General features: G+C 40.0%; 1 protein-coding gene across 2 annotated transcripts in view; it reads left to right on the plus strand.

Annotated features, from left to right (window-relative positions):
• The first annotated feature begins 2,812 nt into the window (after positions 1-2,812).
• Positions 2,813-24,330, plus strand: part of Rlf (rearranged L-myc fusion) — a 110,878-nt gene continuing 89,360 nt past the window's right edge. Inside the window, exon 1 of one of the 2 annotated variants that reach the window (XM_004641075.1) lies at positions 2,813-3,074. In XM_004641075.1, the coding sequence (XP_004641132.1) occupies positions 2,838-3,074 (237 nt within the window). In that variant the 5' untranslated portion in view covers positions 2,813-2,837. The remainder of the gene's footprint in view (positions 3,075-24,330) is intronic. The other variant, XM_023701027.1, reaches the window with a different exon arrangement.

A 24,330-nucleotide genomic window follows, 5' to 3' on the forward strand; every position in this document is an offset into this window, starting at 1 on the left:
TGGCTGGCATGTGGTGCTGGGGGATTGAACCGCGGTCCCTGTGCTTTGCCAAGCTTGTTCCAAGTAGGTGCTTTAGACCACTGAGCCATCTCTCCAGCCCGCCAAGCTTGTTCCAAGTAGGTGCCTTAGACCACTGAGCCATCTCTCCAGCCCCTGGCCCAACATTTTAGATAAGGTTGAGTTTGTACTTTGTTGTGTAAAGGAATTACATTGAATAAACCTAGAATTAGAATGCAAAGAGAGCTAGAATTTACCTAGGAGTGCTGGTATAAAGAAAACCTCAATCCTCCCCTAAACATAAGAAATACTCCAGAAAATCTCCTGGAGGACTGGATGTGGTAGCACATGCCTGTAATCCCAGCACTCTGGAGGCTGAGGATCACTGTTGAGTTTGAGGCTACTGTGGGCTACAAAGTGAGTTCAAGGCAACCCTAAACTACACAGGAGTCAGTCAGTCTCTCTCACTAAAAAAAAAAAAAAAAAAAAAAATGAAAAGAATGAAATAAACAGGGCGTGGTGGCACACATCTATAATCCCAGCACTCAGGAGGCTAAGGCAGGTTGATCACTATGAGTCCGATCTAGTAGTGAGACCCTGAACACCCTGCAAACAAAAAAAAAAAAAAAAAAAAAAAAAAAAAAAAAAAATCTGCTACAGCATGGAGCACAGGCACTCTCCAGGGGGAGGGAAAAGGCTGGAAGCATCGCTGAGATTTGGATGTCTCCATTTCCTTTTTCAGGGGTTCTTTGACTTTGGGTCCCTGGCCTGTCAACAAAACATAGTATCAGAAGCCTCCCAGAATGGAACCATAAAATTCCTGGAGAAAAACACAACAGTAGAACAGTCCTGGGAATTCTGATGACAGTAGTGAGGAGGTAATGATGACAGTCATGGAAGATACTATAAATAAAGTTCTAGCAGCTACTCTCATCCCTCAAATTCTACTTTTAGAAATTATGTGGTACTATTTATATGTTCTCATCCCCCAAGTATGAATAAATAGAAATGGTAAAGAGAAAAGAGCTAGAAGAAAATTTCCTGAGGACAAACTGATAGGATTTAAATAGCATGTGGTGGTGCAAGTCTGTAATCCTAGCATTCAGGAGGCTGATAAAGGATCACTCCTGATTTCAAGGTCTGCCTGGGCAACATAGTGAGACCTGTTTTCAACAAACCAAACAACAAATAAACAAACACCTCATAGGATTTAAAATATTTGAAGGAAAGACTAGAAAATATGAAAGAAGCCTGGGTGTGGAAATGATGGTGCTTTAAAATCTTTTTTCCTTTACACTGACCTTTTTTAAAATCAGATTTTATCAGTGCATTTTAGACATATACAATGATCACTTTTCATCATAAAATAAAGTACATGATACTTTATTTTTTTCCCAATCCTCTACCCTACCTTCAGCCCCCCCCATTTACAAAAGCTGTTTCAATTTTTCCTTACTGTTTTACTTTTCCGTTCCTCCTTTCCCCTCCCAATTTGAACATTTTGTTCCTATTTCACAATACCTATTATACATTTTGGTTCTTATTTACACTTTTGGTTTCTCACACCAGAGAAACATTGAGGTACTTACACCTTCATCCAATTTATTTCACTTAAGAGACCCTTTATACTGACTCTTCTTCAATCAAACTTCTGCTGCTAATTTTGTTTCTGTAAGGATGGTATTGTATCTCTTAAGATAAATTAAAAAACTAGGTTCTTGTGACTTAATCACCAACTAGGTAAAATGATAGAATCACATTCTTGAACTTACAGATCAGAAATTCTAGCCTAAGATGGGTGTGGAGGCCGCGACAGGTGGGTCACTGTGTAAGCCCCTTAGCTACATAGTGAGACCTTGTCTCAAAAAAAAAAAAAAAAAAGTGGGGAGGGGAGGTGGTGAGATAGCTCAGTTGTCTAAAGCGCCTATTTAGGCGCGGTTCAATCCCCGGCACCCCGTGCTGCGCCAGCCCCGCCTTTAGGGTGGGCTGAGCCAGCCCCCCCCAATAAATAAATAAAAATTTAAAATTAGCAATACCTGAAATGTGGTGGCAATACGCCTGTTCTCGCAATACCTTGGTAATGCTTTTCTTTTCTTTCTTTTTACTTTTAATTTATATATTTGGTTCAAGGTCTCCCTACGCAGCTCCGATTTGTAGTGATCCTCCCGTTTCAGCCTCCCCAGCGCTGGGATTACAGGCGTTAGGCACCACACCCGGTTTCTGCCGGGTGGGTCTGCACGGCCTTCTCCCCGGCACCTCCCTGCCGCCTCGTTTTTCTCTCTCATACTTTGAGGTTTTTAATCCATCTGAGCTTTGCTTTTGGATATAGTTTGAGGTAGAAATGTGATTCTTTTCCCTTTGCAACCAAAATGTCTCAGCGCCATTTATGGACTTTCATCCTTTTCCCTCTTGACTTGTAACGCCCTCTCCTTCGCAGCCTAACAACCTGTGCTTCTTGGTTTCCCTCGATCAGGGACGCTTTTCTTTAGGTTCCTCTCAGGGCTACCTACCTTCCGCTCGTTCTGCAGCTCAGTTGTCATCTTCCTCATTTCTAAATTGTTCATTGGCGTTTCCGACTCGGTGACTCGGTGTCTGACTGACTGACTCCAAAGAACCAGAAGACTCTTGTGGGCTGGGGTTTTTGACCAGCTGCCGCTAGGCTGTTTCTAGAGCGGTCGTGGAGGAAGCTGAGGAGGGGAGCAGCATTAGGCGCTCCAGTGACGGGATCAGGCGGGCGCCCGCGTCGCCAATAGCGTCGTCACCGCGCGAAGGCTACCGGGGGCGGGGCCGGGGACGAGTCACGTGGCTTGGTTGCCTACGCGCTGCTGGGCCGTGGGAAGATGGCGGACGGAAAGGGAGACGCCGCCGCCGCTGCCGGGGCTGGGGTTGAGGCTCCGGCAGTAGCGGGAACCGAAGAAGGAGCCGAGACTGAGTCCATGGCTCGGGGTCATCGCCCTGCATCTCCGGGTCCGGAAGTCCCGGGCCTGCGACCGGGTCTGTGGCAGCTGGAGACCGAACTGAGGGAGCAGGAGGTGTCGGAGGTCTCATCTTTGAACTACTGCCGGAGCTTCTGCCAGGTGAGGGGCTGACTGGCTGGCAGAGGATGGCGGAGTGGCAGGGTGGGGAGGCCAGGGAAGAGGCCTCAGATCTGTTGCAGCAGCCGAAGTTGAACTGAAAGACACCACCCCCAAGCCTCGCCGCGCCCCCGGCGGGGAAGGCCCAGCTTTGAGGCTTCACCGCTAGCCCCCCTCCGCCAAGGCCGGATTTTGGCCACTGACTGGGCGGGTTGCGCTGGGCCGTGCTGAGCCCGGAGAGCTCCGGCGGCTTCTTGGAAGGGCAGTGCTCTGTCGTCGTTACCAATGTCCTGGCCTAGTGCTTACGGCCACTGGTCCCTTAGGGATTGATTACTTATTTCTGCCGGAGATTGCTTTTTTGAGTGTAGATCTCCGAAATGGAATAAAACCTAGGTTTTGATTTTTGTTTTTAAATAATCCAGGAAGATATTTTGGGCGCAGAAACTTAGGGAGTCAACTGGCCTCTGAAAGGTATGACAGGTAGCGTTGAAAGACGTCCAGGGCTTTCTGGTTAAGGATGGAGAAACTGGTTAGATGTTTTTTTCCCGTTTTTTTTTGGGGGGGGGAGTGGGGGGAGGGCATGTTTATGCTATTCTTTAACCTCCTTTGTATTTATTTGAGGATTGTGCTGCTAGGAATGAGCCTAGTGAGCTTTGTTTTGGAGATTAGGCTTTGAATAGAAGAGGGCCGGGGAAGGGATGTACTGTGTGGCCTCTTCTTTGGCTCATTTCTGTGCCGTAGTGGATCCTAGCCTATGATATCGTATGCAAGTGTCTAGTTTGATCTCTATCACTGAGAGATTTTTCTTACGTTTGTAAGTCTCTTACGAATGTAAATGCTATTATTTCTACTTCTGATGTTTGTTCTATCAGGTTACACAGTTACCCCTCTGCTCCTCACCTGGCATGCCTTAGGGAGTATAAAATAATCATAGTATATTGGCACTTGAACACTTAATGAGCCGTTGAGTGTGTTTAATAAATTGTGGAGTCCCAAAGTTATAATTTGGGTGGGGTGGAGACAATTTGTTCTGTTGGTTCAGCGTGGAATCAAAAGTTAATTTGCTTTAGTGACTCGAAAGAAACTTATCATTTAAATGGAATTATCCTTGCTAATCTTTTCTGTATATTGCATCACTTCAAGTTTTGAGTGTATTAACTGTATTTTTCTGCACAATTTTAAGTTGAGGAGAAATTGTTCTTTGCTTCCTTACTTATTAATGATCTTATTTAATACTTATACTTTGCAAATTTTTTTTTTTTTGAGACAATGTCTCATTGTGTGGTTCAGCCTGGCCTTGAATTCACTATTGTACCCTAGGCAGAGATCTGCCTCAGCCTCCCCAATGCTGGGATTACAGATGTGTGCTACCATGTCTGGCACTTCTCTGAAGTGCTGAGGAAGTACAGAACAAACACTGTACATCCCCTTGATGAGTTTACAGTTGATGAGCTGTTGTAGAAATGACATTTCCAATGCAGTTTTGGTAATGATAGAAAAGGAGGTGGTGTGTAGGCAGTGGTGAGAAAGCTCTTATGGGACATCCCAGTGGGAAAGATAGTTAACTAGTAAAAATATATTTTAAAAAAGATTAATTATAGATTATGATATACACTTTGGATAGGATAGACCCTGTGGCTGAAGGATGAAACTGAGCCAAATGGAGGTCTGGAGGGAACAGTGTTTCAGTGCCAAAGGTAGAGGTGTGAAGGGGACTGGGGAGTGTTGTGGGAGAGGATGGAGCTAATTACTGAGGGAGGTGGAGGAGACAACTGTGGATTTTGAGTGAAGCTTCTATACTTGAATTGTCTTCCTCCAACGATAACAAGCCTATCAAGAAATTCCACACATGCACTTTGTTTTATGTTTAGTTATGGCTCCAACTTTATTTTAATTAATGTTTTAATGGCATGACATAAGTCTTGGAAACACCTGGAGATACGAAAGCCTGAAAGATTTTTCAAAGAAAATACGTTGGAAATTTGTCTTTCCTATTTGTTTTTTTTTTTCTTGAAATTTTTCCAAAAACATTTTTTGAGCTAATATGAGCAGGTATGCCTTTAACATAGAAAGCACCTTGGCCTGGGAGAAGTTGGATCCTAGTTATTGACTTTGCTGCTTCTTAACTAAGAACCTTGGCCAAACTATGACTACAAAACTATATCTTGTTTTCTAGCTTTTGTCCTCTTACAATATAGAACAGGAAGTTTGTGTACAATTCTTACCAAAATTTGTCATAATATTTTGTTACATTGTTTACTGTAGCTTAGATAGAACCACCTGTGTGTCCTTGATCACCAGACCCAGAAAAAAATGTAAAATTTTATGAAGCAGGAAAATTTTCACGCATTTATCAAATTGGTTAAATACCTTTTAGCTTTGTGTTTGAAAGGCAGAGTAAGATTTATTAATATACTTAAGACACACCAATTGTGTGACTTAAGTGCTGAAGGTGGGAATCTAGGGATGTATTGTAGGTAGACAGTTAATTTTGTTTCTTTTTCTTGTATTTTTAGGGAAGGATTTACATGGTATTTGGGGTCTTACTACTAGATGGGATTCATAGTGATCCACCTGTTCACAGCCTCCCAAGAGTTGGGATTACAGGTGTGCACCACCACGCCCAGTCTCAATCACCATCTCATCGAGGGAGTGGAGGGGTAGCTGGGCAGGCCTTGGGGATTGAACCCCTGGTCCCTGTGCCTGCTTGCAGGCACTTTAATCTGCTGAGCCATTTTGGCTGGCTCAAGAAAGTTAGTACTGAATTTGTTTTTTTTGTTTTGTTTTGTTTTGTTTTTTTTTTTTTGAGACTAGGTCTCACTTTGCAGTTCAGGCTGACCTTGAATTTACTGTGTAGTCCAGACTGGCCTCGGCAATGTTGCCTTAGCCTTTGTAGTGCTGGGATTACAGGCATGCACCACCACATCTGGTTTTGACCTTTATGTTATTTTTAACTGTTTAAAAGTACTACACATACATTTCTTTTTCTTTTTCTTTTTTTTTTGGTGGAACCGGGGATTGAACTCAGGCTCTTGTGCTTGCCAGGGAAGCGCTTATTTCACTGAGCCATCTCCCTGGACCCCCTTCTTTTCTTTTTTTGACACAGGGTTTACTGTGCAGTTTAGGCTGGCCTTGAACTCATAATAATCCTGCCTCAGCCTCCTGAGTGCTGGGATTATAGGCGTGTGCCGCTACATCTGGCCTATTATGTGGTTAGTTAGAAATGGTTTGGATCTGGATGTGGTAGGACACTCCTCTTTCCCCAGCATTCTGTTAGGCTTCAGGTCAGAGGATCTTATGTTTTCACTCAGCCTCTCAGCCTGAGCAATTTAATGAGTTAGTAAGACCCTAGCTCAGAATGGAAAGAAAAAAAAGAATCGAAAGGGCTGGGGATTTAGTTCAGTGCAAAGGCTTTAGGTTCAGTCCTTAGTTATGCCCACCGCCCAAAAAATGTGCTGAAGATTTAAGACTGCATCAAAAGTGTTACTTACTGGGACCATGTCTTTCAGTCTCGGGCAGTACTTAAATAGCTCCATGTTTGGAATTAAACTGACTGAAAAAATGGAGGAATAGGCTGGTGAGATAACTCAGCAGACTAAGTGTCTCCTTTGGCAAGTGCAGGGAGCAGAGTTTGATTTCTGCTCCCTCATGCAGCTCCAGCATTGAGCCGGCAAAGGAGTCCAGGCATCATGGCACATGCCTGTAATTCCAGCACTGGGGAGGCTGAAAACAGGAGGATCACAGTAAGTCTGAGCTGCGTAGTGAGACACTGTACCAAATACATAAATGGAAAAAAAGAGGAATATATGACTGGGTAGAGAAGCTTATGTGTAGAGAATTATGAAGCACATTCTAAGCATATGTGCAGAAGTTTCCTTAAGTTTGTGAAGATGATAAGATAAAATCACAGAGTGATAGTTACCAGGAAAAAGGTAATTTGCCACATGTTGTGTCTCCTGCCTGCAAACTTGAGTTCAAGTTAGTGTAGAACACTTGCTTAGTATGTACAGGCTCTTCCTACCTGAACTAGAGTGGGATCCTGTGTCAAAAATAAAAATTTTATTAATTTTACTGAAAAGTAGATGTCTTTTCAAATTTTTGCTGTGCAATATTTAAAGAATTAAGATTCTGGATGTTTTATAACTGGTATCACCATTTGTACACAATTTTAAGATCCAAAGTAAACCTCATTAACAAAATCCCTAGGTGAATGTATTTTGAGAATACCAGTAATTTTATGAGACAAATAGAATGCTTTGTTTTTTGAGACAGAGTTTTTCTATGTAGCACAGTCTGGTCTTGAACTTGCTTGTGAGGCCCAAGTTGTCCTCAACTCATGGGGGTCCTCCTGCCTCAGCCTCCCGAGTGCTGGGATTATAGGTGTGCCACCATGTCCAGCAAAACTGATAGTTTTTCATGGATGAAATACTATGTGTGTGTATACTCTGACACATAGGTGTAAAGTTTCCCTCTTTGCACATAGGAGATACATTCCAAGACCTCCAGACATGCTAAGAACTGCTCAAAATACTAAACTATATATTGTTTTTTTCTGATACTTGCAAGAGTTTGTTAAATTAGGCACAGTTAGAACTTAAAAATAGTGATAAAGTAGGACAGTTGTTGTAATAAGTTATATGAATATGGTTTGTCTTTCCTTGTCACTATATCTTAATGTGCTGTACCCTTTCTGTGGTGATATGAGAAGATTCAGTGCCTAAGAGATGAGATGACATTAAGTGAAGGGAATGACGGAGGTACTGTCACTTTACCTAAGGCTACTGCAGAAGGGTTACTTGTTCATAAACAGTGTGTGAGTTGAACTGACTCCTTACAAGACTCATGGGAGGGTACTCCATACAGCTTTGACATGCTGGACAAAGGGATAGTTTAAGTCCTGGATAGGACAGAGCTGAATGATTCTGTTAGGTGTGTAATTTAAAACATTTTTTTAAAATTTTATTCATTTGTGGGGGGGGCAGCTCAGCCCACCAGGGGGCGGGGCTGGCTGGCATGTGGTGCTGGGGGATTGAACCATGGTCCCTGTGCTTTGCTAAGCTTGTTCTAAGTAGGTGCTATAGACCACTGAGCCATCTCACCAGCCCTGTAATTTAAAACTTAATGAATTGTTTATTTCAGGAATTTCTCATTCAATATTTTTATTTTTTATTTATTTTACAAAATCTCAAAACAAGTCATTCAGTATTTTTAGACTGCTTTTGACCACTGGTAACTGAAACCACACGTGAGAGGGGCTACTGTATTGGGTTTGTCATTTAAGTTAGCTCTATGACATTGGGAATGTTATTTATCTTTTTTTTTTTTTTTTTTTTTCTAATTTTAGGGAAGGGTCTACAGGGTGTGCAGGGCTTCATTACTAGATCTACCTCATAGTGATCCAGATGTTTACAGCCTCCCAAAATCTGGGATTACAGGTGTGCTACCACGCCCAGTCTCAATTGTCTCAGCCTGCCCTGGAGGCAGGGCCGGCACCAGATCGGCACAGGCACCACAGGCCTGAGGATCTAACCCTGGGCCACAGCGCCGGCTTGCAGGCACTTTAATCCACTGAGCTATTTGGTCGGGCTCTTATTTTATCTTTTTGAGACAGGGTCTTGCTATGTAGCCCCAGCCTGACCTCGAATTTAAGTGATCTTCCTGCCTCAGCCTCAGTGCTAGGATCACAGGCCACATTCTATTAAGCTTGAAGATAATACTTTCTTTAAACTTTGGTTTGCTTGTTTGCAAATGGAATGATAGTAGAGCTTGTTCTCCAAGGGCTAAAAGGCAGTCTCTATAAAAACTTGCCTGAGGCTTCTTTTTTGCCTCTCACCCAGCAATCACAACACCCCAGTTCTACTCTTCATTGTATTCCAGAGTTCTTTTCTTGCAGTCCATGAAACAAAAGCAATATCAGTTATTCATGTGATGAAAATTTTTTCTTTAGATGAAAAAATTTGCAAGTATATTTTGGGAAAGATTATTTTAATTTTTATTAGAAGCCAGGCATTCAGGATTTCAGTAAATATTTACTAACCAGCTGCTCTCCAAAAGGATAGAATTACTACTTCAACAAGATCTCAGGTCATTCAGGATTCTTGTCTTTCCCTTTCATTGTTTTGTAGTATTTTTTTCTCATTTTTTTGCATGGTAAAATTTCCTTCTTTAGAGCTCAGTGCAAATGTTTTCTCCATTAAGCTTACCTTGAGTTCACCAGACAGGTTTCTTATTTGGTGGTGGTGTTTGTTTTTAATACTGTGTATATAGTTCAACTGTTGTTTTTTGCTGTCACTGTCTTTACTTCAGGCTTCTTCCTCTTACAGCATCCTCTTCACAAATTCCTCTTGCCTTCTGACTGGCCTGTCTGCAGTCTGTTCATTCTGAATTGTAAATATATGCTTCTTTTTCACTTTATTCTTAAGAAGTTCATGACACTAGTTTCTTTGTCCAAAAGCAAAATAAGGCAAGCATACTAAATCTTTTAGAATCCAGCTCCAATGCCCACCTTGGTATCTTTGTTTTGGTCCACTTTCAGCATTATTCATCTCTCTTCTGCCCAACTAAGTCTAGGATCTTCCTTTTCCTATTTGCTTATTCATCCTTCAGGACCTGGTTCAGTTATTGTGGTCTTTCAGAACACTTTTCATTTCTTGCTTTTTTTTTTTGGCAGAACTGGGGATTGATCTCAGGCCCTTGCACTTGCCAGGCAAGTGCTTATTCTACTGTACTATCTCTCCGTCCCCTAATTTTTTTTTTTTTTTGTATTTAAAAAAAAAATTATTCTTTTAATACAAGGTCTCGCAATGCAGTTTAGACTCATAATGATCCTCCTGTCTCAGCCTCCGGTGCTGAGATTACAGATATTTGCCACCACGCCTACTTTTGAGGCTGGCATGGCAGTCCTGAGGTTCTGAGGCTGGCATGGCAAACGGTGCCAGGAATCAAACTTGGGACTTTGTGCCTGCCAGGCAGGTGCTTAGACTGCTGAGCTATTTCCTCAGTTGAACTTTCTTATTTCAACAAGCAGACATAGGTGATTTTTTTTTTTTTTTTTTTTTCTTTTTAACTAGGGTATCCTGTTAGCATTCTGGCCATAAGCATGCTACCTAAATATTTGCTCATTGTTTGACTTATATTGACTAATAAGGCAGAAAGTGGAAATATTGTTTATTCTCTTTTGTGTACATTATACCTAGCAACTGACAATGCCTGGCATATAAAACTAATATATTGAGTGAGTGATTTTGTAGGAGCTGTGTGATACACACAAGAGATGAGTGCTCCAAAGGAATGCCTAGTCTGGGGGTTGTGGCTTAGTGTAGAGCACTTGCTTAGTATGCACAGACTCTGAGATTAATCTTCCCCCCAAATAAAGACATCTGACTAGTAAACAGGAATATCTAATATAAAATGGAATATGTAGAGAATTTTACCAAAGGAGATATTATAAAGTAGTGGTGGTGAAGCTATGACATGCACACTGTAGCCAGCTGTTATCGAAAGCTCTGAAAGGATTGTCATCACTGTTATAAAGAAATAGGGTAGGGGGATACAATAATTATACATTTACATGTGAACAATGAGGATTAGTATTGATGGAGAGAAGTGGGGACTATGAGGATACTGGTGAAGAGTTAGCTGCCAAATAGGACCATTGTTTGGAGATGTTGGAGTGGAAGGATCAGTCTTCCTAACTCCTTGAGCATGGTGGCCATGCAGAATCTTGGACTTGACTTCTTTCATATATTGTTCTGCCTTCTCTTGGGAATGCCCCAAAACAAACTACATAACAAATGGTTATCATAGCACAAAGCTAGTTTTGTAGTACATGTGACCAAAATACAGTAAAACTGTAACTTTATAAAGCATTTCAGTCTTTGGGACCTGTCATAGACTCTGGTACCACCATTCTTTATGTTGGTTTTGGTTTTGCCCTGTGCTAATGTGTTGATACACCAGGTCTGTAATCCAGGCACTCTGGGAAGCTGAGTGAGGAGGATCACAGGTTAAAACCCAGCCTGGGCCATTTAGGGAGACATTGTCTTAAAAAAAAGAAAGGAAAGAAAGAAGGGAAGTGAGGAAAGAAAAGAGAAAAAAGAAGCTAAATCCCCAGTACTTGCTTTCTCATAGAACACCTTTTTATTGCAAGGCTGCACAGTCATTGATAAAATTAAAATGTGTTTTGATATAGGTCTAGGCACCTTATTCCCTCTCTCCAAAGACTTCCCTCACTAGCTTATCTAAAATAAGTCTTACCAATTCCCTTCTACCTACTTAATACCTTGTCTACTGTCATATCATTGACTCTTATTTATCTGTCTCACATGAAAGGTAAGTACCTGAAGGTGTTGCCTATTGTTTGTGGACTGCCTAAGATAGCCTCTGGTTTTTAGGGGGTACTCAGTAAATACTTGGTAATCTTTATTTCTTTTTTCCCCTAAGTCCTCCATTGGATTTCTTTGAGACAAGCAAGTAAGTCACCTATCTTTACTGACAATTAAGGACCTTCCTTCCATCAGGAATTTAAGTTTTGTTTTTCATGACTTGAATACTTAAGAGTAGAAATTTATTTTTATGTAAACAAAAATTTATAAAATAAATTTATTTACATAATTTTAAAAGACATCTTATCACAAAGCAAACATATAAACCATTGACAATTGGGCTATAATTTACTAAGCATCTTTTGTGTATCAAATACTCAGATGAGTTGGCTGGCTGGCAGGCTCCCTGACTCCCTTCTTATTTGGAATTAAACCCATGGAATGATAATAGGAAAGACATTGGTAAACTAAATGTGCTTGGTGAACTAAAATGTATTTTGTTTTAAAGTAGCCTGAATACCTTATTCCCCAGTCCTTTTATTTTTAAAACATTTTTGGTGAGGTAGAAGGTATCAGTGTAGTTCATGCTGGCCATCTATTTAATATGCAGCCCCGGCTGGCCTGGAACTCAGCAATTCTCCTGCCTTAGCCTCCTGAGTTTTGGGACTATAGATGTGTACTACCATGCTTGGTTCCTTTTTATATTTTGATTGGAGATATGAGCTCACTAAGTTGCCCAGGCTGGCTTTGAATTTGCCATGCTCCTACCTCAGCCTCCTTGGCTCTCTTGGGTAACTGGGATTACAGACGTGTTACCACATGAGCATGGGCATGTTATTTTCATTTTACAGATAGAAAAGTAAGACATAGGGAAATTAAGTAATTTTTCTAGAGTCATACCTATTTTTTATTTTTTTGGCAGAACTGGGGATTGAACTCAGACCCCTGCGCTTGCCAGGGAAGCACTTATTCTGCTGAGCCATCTCCCCGGCCCTAGAGTCATACCTATTAAGTATTTTATTTTTTACAGATAGAAAAGTAGGACATAGAGAAATTAATTTTTCTAGAGTCATACCTATTAAGAATTTTATTTTATTTTTTACATATTTGGTACAGGGTCTCACTGTGCAGCTCAGATTCATAGTGATCCACCTTCTTTCAGCCTCTCCAGCGCTGGGATTACAGGCATGCGCCATGACGCCAGGTCTCAGAGCAGGTGCTTAGTCTGCTGAGCTATCTTGCTAGCCCTCTTGTTAAGTATTGATTGGCAAGGTCTTGTGCGTCCGTCCATCCGTCCGTCTCTTTCTCTTTCTCTCTTTCTATATGTATTTTAGTACAGGGTCTCACTACACAGATCAGACTCCTAATGATCCTCTTGTTTTCAGCCTCTCAAGTGCTGGGATTACAGGCCTTTGCCACTACACCCAGTCTTACTTAGTCCCTGTCTCAGCATGCCCCCGGGAGGTGGTGCCCGCACGGCACTCGGGATCAAAACTGTGCCTGCCTAATAAACAAGCACTTTAGTCTGCTGAACTATCTGACTAGGCCTAATGTCTTTATTTTTTAATTTTTTTTAAAGAGAGTACAAATTAGAATTAAAACAGAAAAAGTTACAAGTGATAACAGAATTTCATTTAAATTAATATGAATTTCACAGTATTTGTTCTAATACATAGTATTGTCTTCCAGTCAATTATTTATGTTACCAGGTATATGCATGTAAAATTAGAAGAAGAAAGAAACGTATAAGAAATGAAGAAGGGGCCGGGGAGATGGCTCAGTCGAATAAGCAAGCCCCAGCACCTAAATTCAATCCCTGGTTCCGCCAAAAAAAAAAAAAAAAAAAAAGTAAGAATAAAAGTAAAAACAATGGAAAAAAGGAGAAAAACAAATTAAACATTATCTACTCCTTTCAGTAGACCACCAGAAATGCACAATATGGTTGTCCAAACCATGCTGCTTATGTATATAGATAAATCTCTTTCCCCCACTCCCTCATCTGTCCTCAACTCAGTAACTGTTGAGTTAATCCATTCCTTTTCCCCAATAACTATTGTACCCTTCTGTTTCCATTTTCTCTTTCACATTCTCATACTAAGGAGACAATACGATGTTTGCACATGTAGGTCTGATTTATTTTACTTAGGGGTATGTTCTCTAGTTGCATCCATTAACCAACAAAAGACTCAAATTTATCACGTTTTATAGCTGAATAATACTCTGTTGTGTAAAAATACCACATCTTTTTTCCATTCTTCAGTTGATGAGCATCTGGGTTGTTTACAGGATTTAGCTATGTCAAATTGTGCTGCTATAAAGGTGCACATATATCGCTGTGGTATAAGGTTTTCAGGGGCCAGGGAGATGGCTCATTGGAATAAGCGCTTCCCTGGCAAGCACAAGGGCCTGAGTTCAATCCCCAGTTCCGCAAAAAAAAAAAAAAAAAAAAGGTTTTCAGTTCTTCTGGAAAAATACCCGGGAGGGGAATAGCTGGCTTGAATGGGATCTCCAATCCTAGCTTTGAAGGAATTTCCAAAGGTTGGAGATTATAGCAGTCTGCACTCCCACCAATAGTGAAGAAGGGTTCCTTTTTCTTTACAACCCCTCCAGCATTTATTGGCTGACTTTTTGATATTAGCCATTCTTTCTGGGGTGAGATGGAATCTCATTGTTACTTTAATTTGCATTTCTCGAATGACCAGTGATGTTGAACATTTTTTCATATATTTACTTGGCAAAATCTTTAGACACTACAGCTCGTGCTTTTTTCCCCAATATCACCATTTCCCAAACTTAAGATATATGAATTACTAACTGTGGGGTTTTTGTTTTGAGGTGGGCTTGCTATTTACTTTAGACTGGTTTTGCACTCACTGTGTAGCTAGTTTGTTACCACTAAGTTATGTTCCTAATTTTTTTTTTTTTTCCTTTTCTTCTTTTTTGGTACTGGAGATGAAATTTGGGACCTTGCTCTTGCCAAGCAGGTGATATGCTGCTGAGCTATCTTCCTGCCTCCCCCCGCATCCTGACCATGAATATTTTATAAGAAAATTTTATATTTATTCTATGTGAAATGTGTTTCATTGTATCTGGGAGAAGTTGCAAAAGAATTACATTTCAGACATATTTCAAATTTAATATCTATTCATCAGATTTACCTATATTTCTGCAACATAACTACTTTGGGAATTATCAGTGTAATTTGTCTATTTCCCTTCACTTTTGTGCTAAGTTTGATTTTTCTATTGCCTTGTGTAGTTTTTGTTTTAGGTATAGTATTTTGTGATGTTGATGTTTGATTTTGTAGTACTTTTATTCCCAAGGAAATAACCTGAGTGTCATATTAGCCAGCACAATGATAGCTTATTACTGTGAATACAGGAATTATTACCAGACAGGATAAAATGAATGATATAGTTTGGAAATTATATTTTTATGGAGGAATGTTGTGAGTTCAAGCCCAGCCTGGACTACATAGCAAGACCCTGTCTCAAAACAAACAAACAAAAAAATCACCATAGTGACACTCTGGGAAGCTGAGGCAGGAAGACTGAAAGTTCAAGGCCAATCTGGGCAATTTAGCAATGTAGGGGGCCCTGTTTCAAAGTAAAAAAAAAAATAAAAGTTTGGAATTGCTGCTCAGTGTAAAACCAAATCAAACTTGTGAAAGTACTATGTAGACTGTGCTTATAGCTTGGTGTATTCATCAGATTTTTTGAAAAGGGTATATATGATTGTTTTGTGTAAGATTAATTTTTAATTGCACAAGTAATTCATGAGTATACAGTAGTACCTTGCTATTTTGCAGTTTGACTTTTGCAGACTCAGTGTTTTGGGGGTTTTCAAAAAAAATCTTAATCTGAGCTATTTATCACGGATTTTTTGCTATATCATGGGATTTTGTAGTAGTGTGCAGTATATGTAAGTTGTTAAAATGACAGGTTTATGAGTTTAGAACATTAGAAGTGTTTTTAAAAGTAGGAAAGGTTTATAACAGTGTGAGGAGGGTTTATAAAACCTTAAAATATATGAATGCGTATAACATCGCTACTTTGCTGATTTTCTTGTATTGCAGTGGTGTCTGGAACGTAACCTCCACGATAAGTGAGGGACCACTGTATTCTAATTGTAAAATATTAGAATAATACAAAAGTAAAGAGTAAAAGTTGAATGCTCCTGCCACATAGCCTTACAATCTAGTGCTATATCCCAGGTGAACTGTTAACAGTCTGGTAACGTGTGTAACTTTTCCTTTTGATAACTACGTATGTGTGTACCAGTTTTTATCCTTAAAAACTCAAGTATACTTTAGCAACTTACTCCTAATTTAATATATTGAGGACGTTTTTCTGTATCAATGCATTTGAGCAGGTACCGTAAATAATTACTCTTTTTTTGTGCCAGTAATCTAATGCTTGGCCTCATGCTTGTCAGGCAGGCACTGTGCTGCAAAGCTGCACCCCTGGTCCTGTAAATAATTTGTTTTCTTTTTTTAATCATAAATGTCTCACAGAAGATCTTTGTGAAGTGTAGGTTATTTGTATCAGCTGCATAAAATTCTGTACTTCAAATTATTAAGAGAATGTTTTTTGTTTTGTTTTATGGATGGGGGTCTGCAAGTATTGCTTCCTAGAGCTGGGGAGGCTGAGACAAGATGATTACTATGAGTCTGAACTATGTAGTGAGGCCCTGTATCTAATAAATAATAAAATATAAAGAAAAATTAAAATTGGAAGCCAGGAATAGTGGCATACAACTGTAGATCCAATGATCTGGAGGTAGGAGCTGGAGGATCATTGAGAGTTTCAGGCCAGCCCGGGGCTACGTGGCGTGTTCAAGGCTAGTCTCAACCATGTATCAGGATGCTATCTCAAAACCAAAAATAAATAAATGAATGAATGAATGTTGTCCCATAAGCAATTGGTAAGATGAAATGGGACTGATAACTACTCTTATCCTTGCCTTTGGAAGATAGGCATTTAGTATGTCAGTTTCATTTTGTCCTCCATAGTAGTTTTAAGTTTTGCATGTAAATAACTTTCCAGTTTTCCTGTGAATTTATAGGCAAGTGAATAAACACAGAACTTTATCAGATTTTGTGGAAAGTTTATTAGCATAGTTTTAGATTCAGAAATGCCACCTTTGTGGACTAGAAGTAGATTACAGTCAGTTTCTGTTAGATCAGAGTAACTGGTTGTTGAAGGGATTGTGTGTTTTGAAGTTTTGAAATTTTATTGGTACACTTTAGGAATACATAACATTCATTATAGGGAATTTGCACTTGACACATGTACATGATATATTTTGGTTCCTCTTTTTTTCTTCAGCCTCTTCCCTTCAACCCTACATCCTCTCCTTACTGAAAAAAGCTTTGTTTCCATCTAGTCACATTTTTTTTCTTGTCCCTTCTTTCCTTTCCTCTACTCTTCCCTTGTATCCCTTCACATTTTAACATTTTCTATTTTCCAGTATGTATTATATATTTCAGTCCTTATGTACAGTTTTGGTTTCTCACATTCGAGACACAATGTGGTATTGAAATGTGTTTGATTTCATGTAAGAGTATGAGGAAAATTTGGGGAAAAAATTTACCACACTGTAATATTTACCACACTGACAACTATAAGTTGTCTCTTCACTCTGTTGGTTTTTTAATGAGATCCTAGTTGTTGATTCTTTTGATAGTTCCTGTGCTGTCAGTGTTTTGTTCATGAAGTCTGTCTACACCAATGTCTTCAAGAGTTTTTATTCAGTCTTCCAGCAGATAATGGTTCTGCCTACCCAAGAGCAAGGGATATCTTTCAAATTTTTTCCTTTTTCTTTTCGTCTTTTTGTTACTGGGTCTTGCTTTACAGTTCATGTTGGCCTTGTACTCACTTTGTAGTCCAGGCTGGTCTTGAAGTTGCAGTGATCCTCTTGCCTAGCCTCCTGAGTGCTGGGATTATAGGTGTGTGTCACCACACCTGGCTACCATTACATGGCTAATGTTCTCTTTGGTTTTGTTTTTCAGAGTACTATAGTTTTCAGTGTAGAGGTCTTTTTTACTTCCTTCATTAGATTGAATCCTAGGTATTTCATGTCTTTTTTTTTTTTTTTTGGATGCTATTGTGAAAGGTGCTTCTCTAATCTCTGAGTTTGTTTTTTGTGTATAGGAGTACTATTGATTTTTGAGTGTTGAGTTTATATACAGCTACATTGCCGATGTGTGTGTGTGTGTGCGCGTGCGTGCTCATGGACTTGCAGTGACCCTCCTGTTTTTTGCCTCCTTAGCACTGGGATTCTAGATCACCTCACTCAGACTCCCAGACTCTATTGCAGGCTCAGTGCACTCCAGGGTGGGGCCGGCATAGCATGTGTCAGGGATTGAACCCTGGCCCCTGTGCTTGGGTAAGCAAACGCTTAGTTTGCTAAGCTATCTCGCCGGCCCTTACGAACTACTGAATTGTGTTACTAAATCTGGAAAACCTTGGGTGTTTTTTTAGGGGTTGGGTTTCTATGTACAGTATCATGTCATCTGCAAATAATGATAATTTAACTTCTTCCTTTCTTATTGTGTATTGTATATTTTGAACCATCCCTGCGATGAACCCTACTTGATCATGGTGGAACAGTCTTGATGATTTTCTAAATTCTGTTTGTTATTGTCTTATTGAGGATTTTTGTGTCTTATGTTCATTTGGGAGATTGGCCTGTAGTTCTCTGTTTTGGTTGGATCCTTTTAAGGTTTTACTGTTAGTATAATGTTTGCTTCCAAAAATGAATTAGCTTTACTTTCTTTCTCTTTCATTAAAGAGTTTGAGAGGTAATACCGTTAGATCTTCTCTAAGTGACTTGTAGAATTCAGCAGTGAATCCATCAGAGCCTAGGTTTTCTTTTTTGTTAGTTTTAAAATTACATGATTAGTTTTATTTGTTGATACTCGTTTATTTAGAATTTTTATATCTTCATTCAGCTTTGGTATGGATCTAGAAATATGTTCACTTCTGAGTTTTCCATCTCATTAGAATATAGGTCCTGGAAGTAAGTATTGATCATCTTCTGGATTTCTACAGGATCTGTTGTGATTCACATTCTTCATTTATAATTGCATGAATTTGAGTCTTCTTTTTTGGATAAGATTGGCTAAGGATTTGCTGATTTTATTTAATCTTTCACAGAAGCAGCTGTTTGATTCATTGTTTCTTTGTATTTTCCTAGTCTCCATTCCCTTAATTTCTACTGTGACCTTTATAATTTTCTCCCTTGAGCTTTGGGTTTGACTTGCTCTTTCTTTTGTAGAAGCTTGAGGTTCAACATAAGATTGTCCATTTGAATTTATTCTGGTTTTTTTGTTTGTTTGTCTTTTTGAGACAGGGTTTCACTATGTAGTTCAGGCTGGCCTTGAACTCACTTTGTAGCTCAGGCTAGTAACTTCAAACAGCAATCTTGCTTCAGCCTCCCAAGGGCTGGGATTTCAATGTTGCATCACCCTGCCCAGCTTACTGTATTTTTATGATACGAAAATTCACTACTATAGGTTTTCTTTGTGGCAATGTTTTCTTTGTGTCCCATAAGTTCCAGTATATTGTATTGGCATTGTCATTTAATTATAGAAACTGTAATTTCATCAGTAACCCCTTGATTGTTCAGGAAGGTTTTTTATTTTTTAAATTCCTAATTCTTAGGGCTGGCCAGAAAGCTCAGGGGATTAAAGTGCCTGCTTAGGCAGACACAGGGATCGAGGGTTTGAGCCCCATTTTGCTCTGCCGCTCTGCCTCGCTGAGATAGCAATTGAGGCTGGGCTTGGTGGTTGTACATTTGTAATCTCAGCGCTTGGGAGGCTGAAAACAGGAGGATCACTATGAGTCCAATCTGTGTAGCGATACCTTGTAGACCCTGTACTGAATACATTTTAGAAAAAGAAAAAGAAAGAAATTCCATTTGTTTATGAAGTTCTTGGGTTTCCCAGTTCATTGCACTGTGGTCTGATGATACGCCTGGGATAATTTCAATTCTTTGCATTTCCTTAAGTATGTTTTATGAGCTAGAATGTGATCTGTTACAGAGAACATCCTATGTGTAGCTGAGAAGAATGTATATTCTGATTTTGTGTGATGAACACTCTGAAGATATTTAAGTCCATTTGTTTGAAAGTTTGGTTCAGTTCTGATAGTTCTTTGTTTTGTTTTTGTTTTTTGGTTTACTGACAGTCGACTATTGAGGTCCCCCTTTATAGCTGTATTAAGTGCTTATTTGAGTTTTGCTTGTCCATTAATACTTGTTTTAGATGATTGAGTGCAGTGGTATTTGGTGGGTATATATTTATGAGCATTATCTTTTTTTATTTTTTATCAGCATTATCTTTTTCTCTTGGATTGTTCCCTTTACAGGGATGTAATGACCTTCTTTGTCTCCCTGAATCAGTCTTGGCTTGATTTCCACATTTTCTGCAAAGAGATTAGCTAACCCTGCTTTTATCCAGGTTCCTATCACATGGAGTATTTTTTTTTCCATCCTTCAACTTTCAATATGTACATTTAGTTTTTAATTAAATGTATTTCTTGTATGTAGCATGTTGTTGGATTTAGCATCTAGATCCATCCTGCCAGTCTGTTAGGATTTCTTTGAGTAGTGAACTGAGACCATTTACATTGATGGTTTTAACTGATAAGTATTGACTTAAAACTTTGTCATATTATTTTCCTGTTGTTGATTTCCTTGTTTTTTCTTCTGTTTTTTGCCTGCCTTTACTGGTAAGATTCATTCTGTTGGGCTTCTTGGATTAGTCCTTGTTAACTCTTTCAAAAATATCCTTCAGAACATTTTAGAGTACTGATGGTGGTCATGAATTCCCCCCCGTGGTTGACTCAGCCCACCCTGAGGGTGAGGCTGGCTTAACATGTGGTGCCCTGTATCTTAGGTCCTTGCCCATTTGCCTAAGCAGATGCTTTAGACCACTGAGCTATCTCGCTGGTCCATGAATTTCTTTATTGGTGGTCTTTAGAGCTCTTCGTCAAGGAATTATCTTAGTTCTCTGTCAGTTTTCAAAGATGGTGTTGTGGTGCCTTAACATGGGTAATTTTCTTTTAGGGCTTGAAGTACTTCAGTGCAAGCTTTCCTTGACTTGAGAATTTGTGTTGAGGAGTCTTCTGTGATTCTGATGGGCTTTCCTTTATAGCTGATTTGTCTTGTTTTTCTCTTAGCAGCTTTTAAAATTGTGTTCTTCTGTTTAACTTCTGGAATCTTGACTGTTATATGTCTTGGTATAGACTTGTTTTGATTGTGGTTAGTTGAATTTCTGCATGCCTCCCTTAATTGTATGTCAGATTCTTTTTCCCTGCTTGGTTGTTGTACATTATTTTGCAATGAGATTTTTTTATGTTGTTTCCACTATCTCCTGGTTTTTTCATAGACTGGAATAATCTTATGTTATTCTTTTTATCATTTAGCATCTCTCGAATTGATATTTCATGCCAAGGAGGTTGTGGCGCTCTCAGTGCTTATCAATTAAAACCATCAATGTAAATAGTCTCAGTTCATTACTCAAAGAAAAATTGCATGATGGTCTCATGCAATTTTTCAGTAATCTTTTCATGATCATTAATAGCAATACCATGTTCTGTACCTGATAATCTTTCCTTACATTGGTGTCTTAGTTACTTTTTTACTCATTTTGCTAGGACAAATACCGACCCTCAAAGTGAAGGAAGGTTAGCTCACAGTTTGTGGAAGTTTCAGTTCATACTCTGATGGCTACAAGGCAAATGACAGCAGTTCATGGCCTCAGAGAACAATGAAGAGCACAGGAGGAGCAGCAGCTGTGGGCTCAATCAAGCCTCTCTCTTGTATGCTGACTGTGAAGACCTGTGCTCCATCGTGATGACTGGGACTTCTCCAAAGAAGTGGGGCAGGGATGGGCCCCCAGGTGGAAACTGCCCTGTGGCACTGATTCAGCCAAGTTGACACAGTGTATCAACTAACACAATTGGCTTATTCTGTGTATACTTTCAGTGGAATTTAAATCTTCCATATTTGTTTGACTGTTGCATGGATTCTGTTTCTTTCCTATGTTGGATGTTTATGGTTTCTACCATTTTTCTAAGCTCTTGTATTATCTGTATCTGCTTTAGAGTAACTATGTCTTTCACCATGGTTACCATTTTGTAGTTTTTTTAGAAATTATTTTTTATTTTGATTTTTTTCTACAGCCTCCTTTGTGGCTTTTGAATTGTTGTAGTTCATTGTTCCCTGGGTTGGCCTTAAGTGAGCATCTGAGTTTGCATCTTAAGTGCCTTCTCATATTCTCCCTCCTTCTCCCCTCTCCCCTCCCCCCTCTCTCCTCCCTCTCCTTCCCTCCCTTTCCCTCTGCCTCTCCCCACCCCAGTTTAATTCCTAGGTTGATTCTTGTAAATTGCTCATGCCAGGTAGCTTTATTGGTAGTCTTTAGAACTCTTAGGAAGAAACTAATTTTCATATGCCTTCCAGGTATCTTGAGTTTTGGGTTTTAAGTGTGTTGCAAGATCCTACCTCTTTAAGTTACTGGGGATGAGAAGTTGCTGCATATTTGGCCCAGGCCCTGGAGCTTTGGCATTGGCCTGTGGTATTTTTCTTACCCTCAGGCAATCTCAGTCTTGGCAACCAACAACAACTGATTGGAACAGTTATGCCACCTTTGCTACAGTGGTACAATGGCATCAAACACAGCCTAGAAAATGACAAACTGGGAAGAGGGTTTGGAGGGGTAAGTAGTGGATAATCCCAGCAAGCCTGCACCTTTAGTTCCACTGAAATTCAGGCTAGTTTCTGGCTGTGAGGTTGGAACCCAGTTTGTTTAGCCTGCAACATTCCCTGTGCCTTCTGCTGGCTTGAACGTGATTCTGTCTGAACGTGACACTAGGATTCACTGTATGGAATCACCCCACAGCTGCTCTGAGTTCTGAGCTAAGTTATCCTCTCTTCAAGATGGCTATCAGCCAGTTGTTCTCTCCTAGGTATTTCTAAACCCAAATAACTCACCAGCCATTGATTTCTGCTGTGTCCACTGCTCTGTTCCTCTGATGTATTTTTCTGTGGAGACCTCTGGGCTTGCCAGCAGTCAGTTTGTCTGCAGGTTTGCGCTTCCCCTCCCCTATAGTGAGTTGGGGCTTAGGGAGAAAGCACTACAACCTCCTTTTTCTGTATTGAGGTCTCCCTATGGGATTCAGTTCTTCAGATTCTTCCTGGGTTCCAGGGACCCATTTCCCTCTTTTTCATTCTTATGTTGGTATATTCCAGCATATGGACACCAAGGCTCTGAGAGGCCCTTTCTGTTCTGTTCACCTCTCTGCTGTCTTCCCAGTAGTCCTGTTTTTTGTTTTGTTTTGTTGGTTTTTGAGTCAGGGTCTTGCTCTGTAGTTCCTCCTCATCTTGAACTCACTGTGTAGATCAGGCTTTCAACTCACGGAGGTCCTCCTGCCTCAGCCTCCTAAGTGCTGGGGACTTCAGGGTGTGCCATCACATCTGGTCTACCTTCTGAAGGTTTATAATGAATACAACACATTTGACCTATTGCAACCAACATATCATTCTTTATATAGTGTTTTTAGTTCATTTTGATAATGTCTTTAAATTTGTTTGATATTTAAGTTATATTTCAGGGCCAGCCAGATAGCTCAGCAGACTAAAGCACCTACCTAGGCAGACACAGGACTGAGATTCCATCCCCCAGCATCCTGAACCTGCACTCCCGTGATTAAAACTGGGTGGTAGTGGCATGTGCCTGTAGTCCCAGCACTTGGGGAGGCTGAAAACAAGAGAATCACTGAGAGTCTGATCTGTGTAATGAGACCCTGTACACCTTGTACTAAATACATAAATATATATGTGTATATATATATATATATGTGTGTTTGTTTTATTGAATTATGCAGATGTCATAAATCAAATGTGTAACACAAAGTATACATCTCTGGGAAAAATGTATGGTGAATTGACAACTGGTGGTCAATTTAAAACACCCAGTTGAACTGAACTAGCATGGTGCTAGTTGTGGGAGGCTCACTTGAGGATTGTTGCTAACAAAATAAAACGGACTGGAGAAGAAGAGCTGTTAGGGAAGTTGTAGGGAGCTGTTGGTTTTCCTGAAGGAGCTTGTCATGCTGGCTTTCCTGATGAACTCAGTTGTTACCATCAGAGGAGCCTGAAGCCTTGTTGCTGAGAATGTTAATAGTTCACTTTGGTGGAGCTTTGGTCCTGACGATGCTCTGTTCAGTCTCCTGGACAAGTTTGTCATGCTGGCTTTGCTGATACAGTCTCTCTGTTCTCATTGTTAAGGAGCTCAGGACCTCATTGTTTCTGAGGACAGCTGTGGCACCTTTAGAGGGAGCTCTGGCTTTTACTTTGAGCACTGCTTCTTGGCTCCACAGACTTTCTAGCTTTCACTACTGACCTTTGGCCCTTCCTAGCACAGATCTGTGAAACAGGCCTGCATAAGATACTGTCATGGGGTCAAGGCCTTCAGTTGGACTTGCGGGGGACACTTTTATAGGCTGTAGGTCTTCAACTGGATTCATGCAGGACATTACCATAGCATCAGGTCCTTAGCTGGATTCTTTGGTCTGCCTTGTGTGTATAGATTTCCTGCATTCTTTTTGTATATAACTCTTTGGGTGACTTATAAAATAATTCTATAAATTATGTGTCTTGTATTGTTTCCCCTGCAAGCCCTGACTATAACAGCATACTTTCATAAAATTGTAGTCTGCGTTTGAAATAAGAATTTCAGGGGTCATGTAATCTGTTACTTCTAAACAGAACTTGTTTTTGGAGAAAGGGTGACTGTTGTTCAGTGGACCCTTGACTTATGAACAAGGTTATAACTCTAGTTGGTTGTAAGTCAAGACTTCCCATAAGTAATAATGAAAATACCCGTAATTCGTTCCAAAAACTGCCTAAACACCCCTTGAATAACCGTTTTA

Source organism: Octodon degus, unplaced genomic scaffold (assembly GCF_000260255.1).
Source record: "Octodon degus isolate 3935 unplaced genomic scaffold, OctDeg1.0 scaffold00130, whole genome shotgun sequence".
Lineage (NCBI taxonomy): Eukaryota > Metazoa > Chordata > Mammalia > Rodentia > Octodontidae > Octodon > Octodon degus.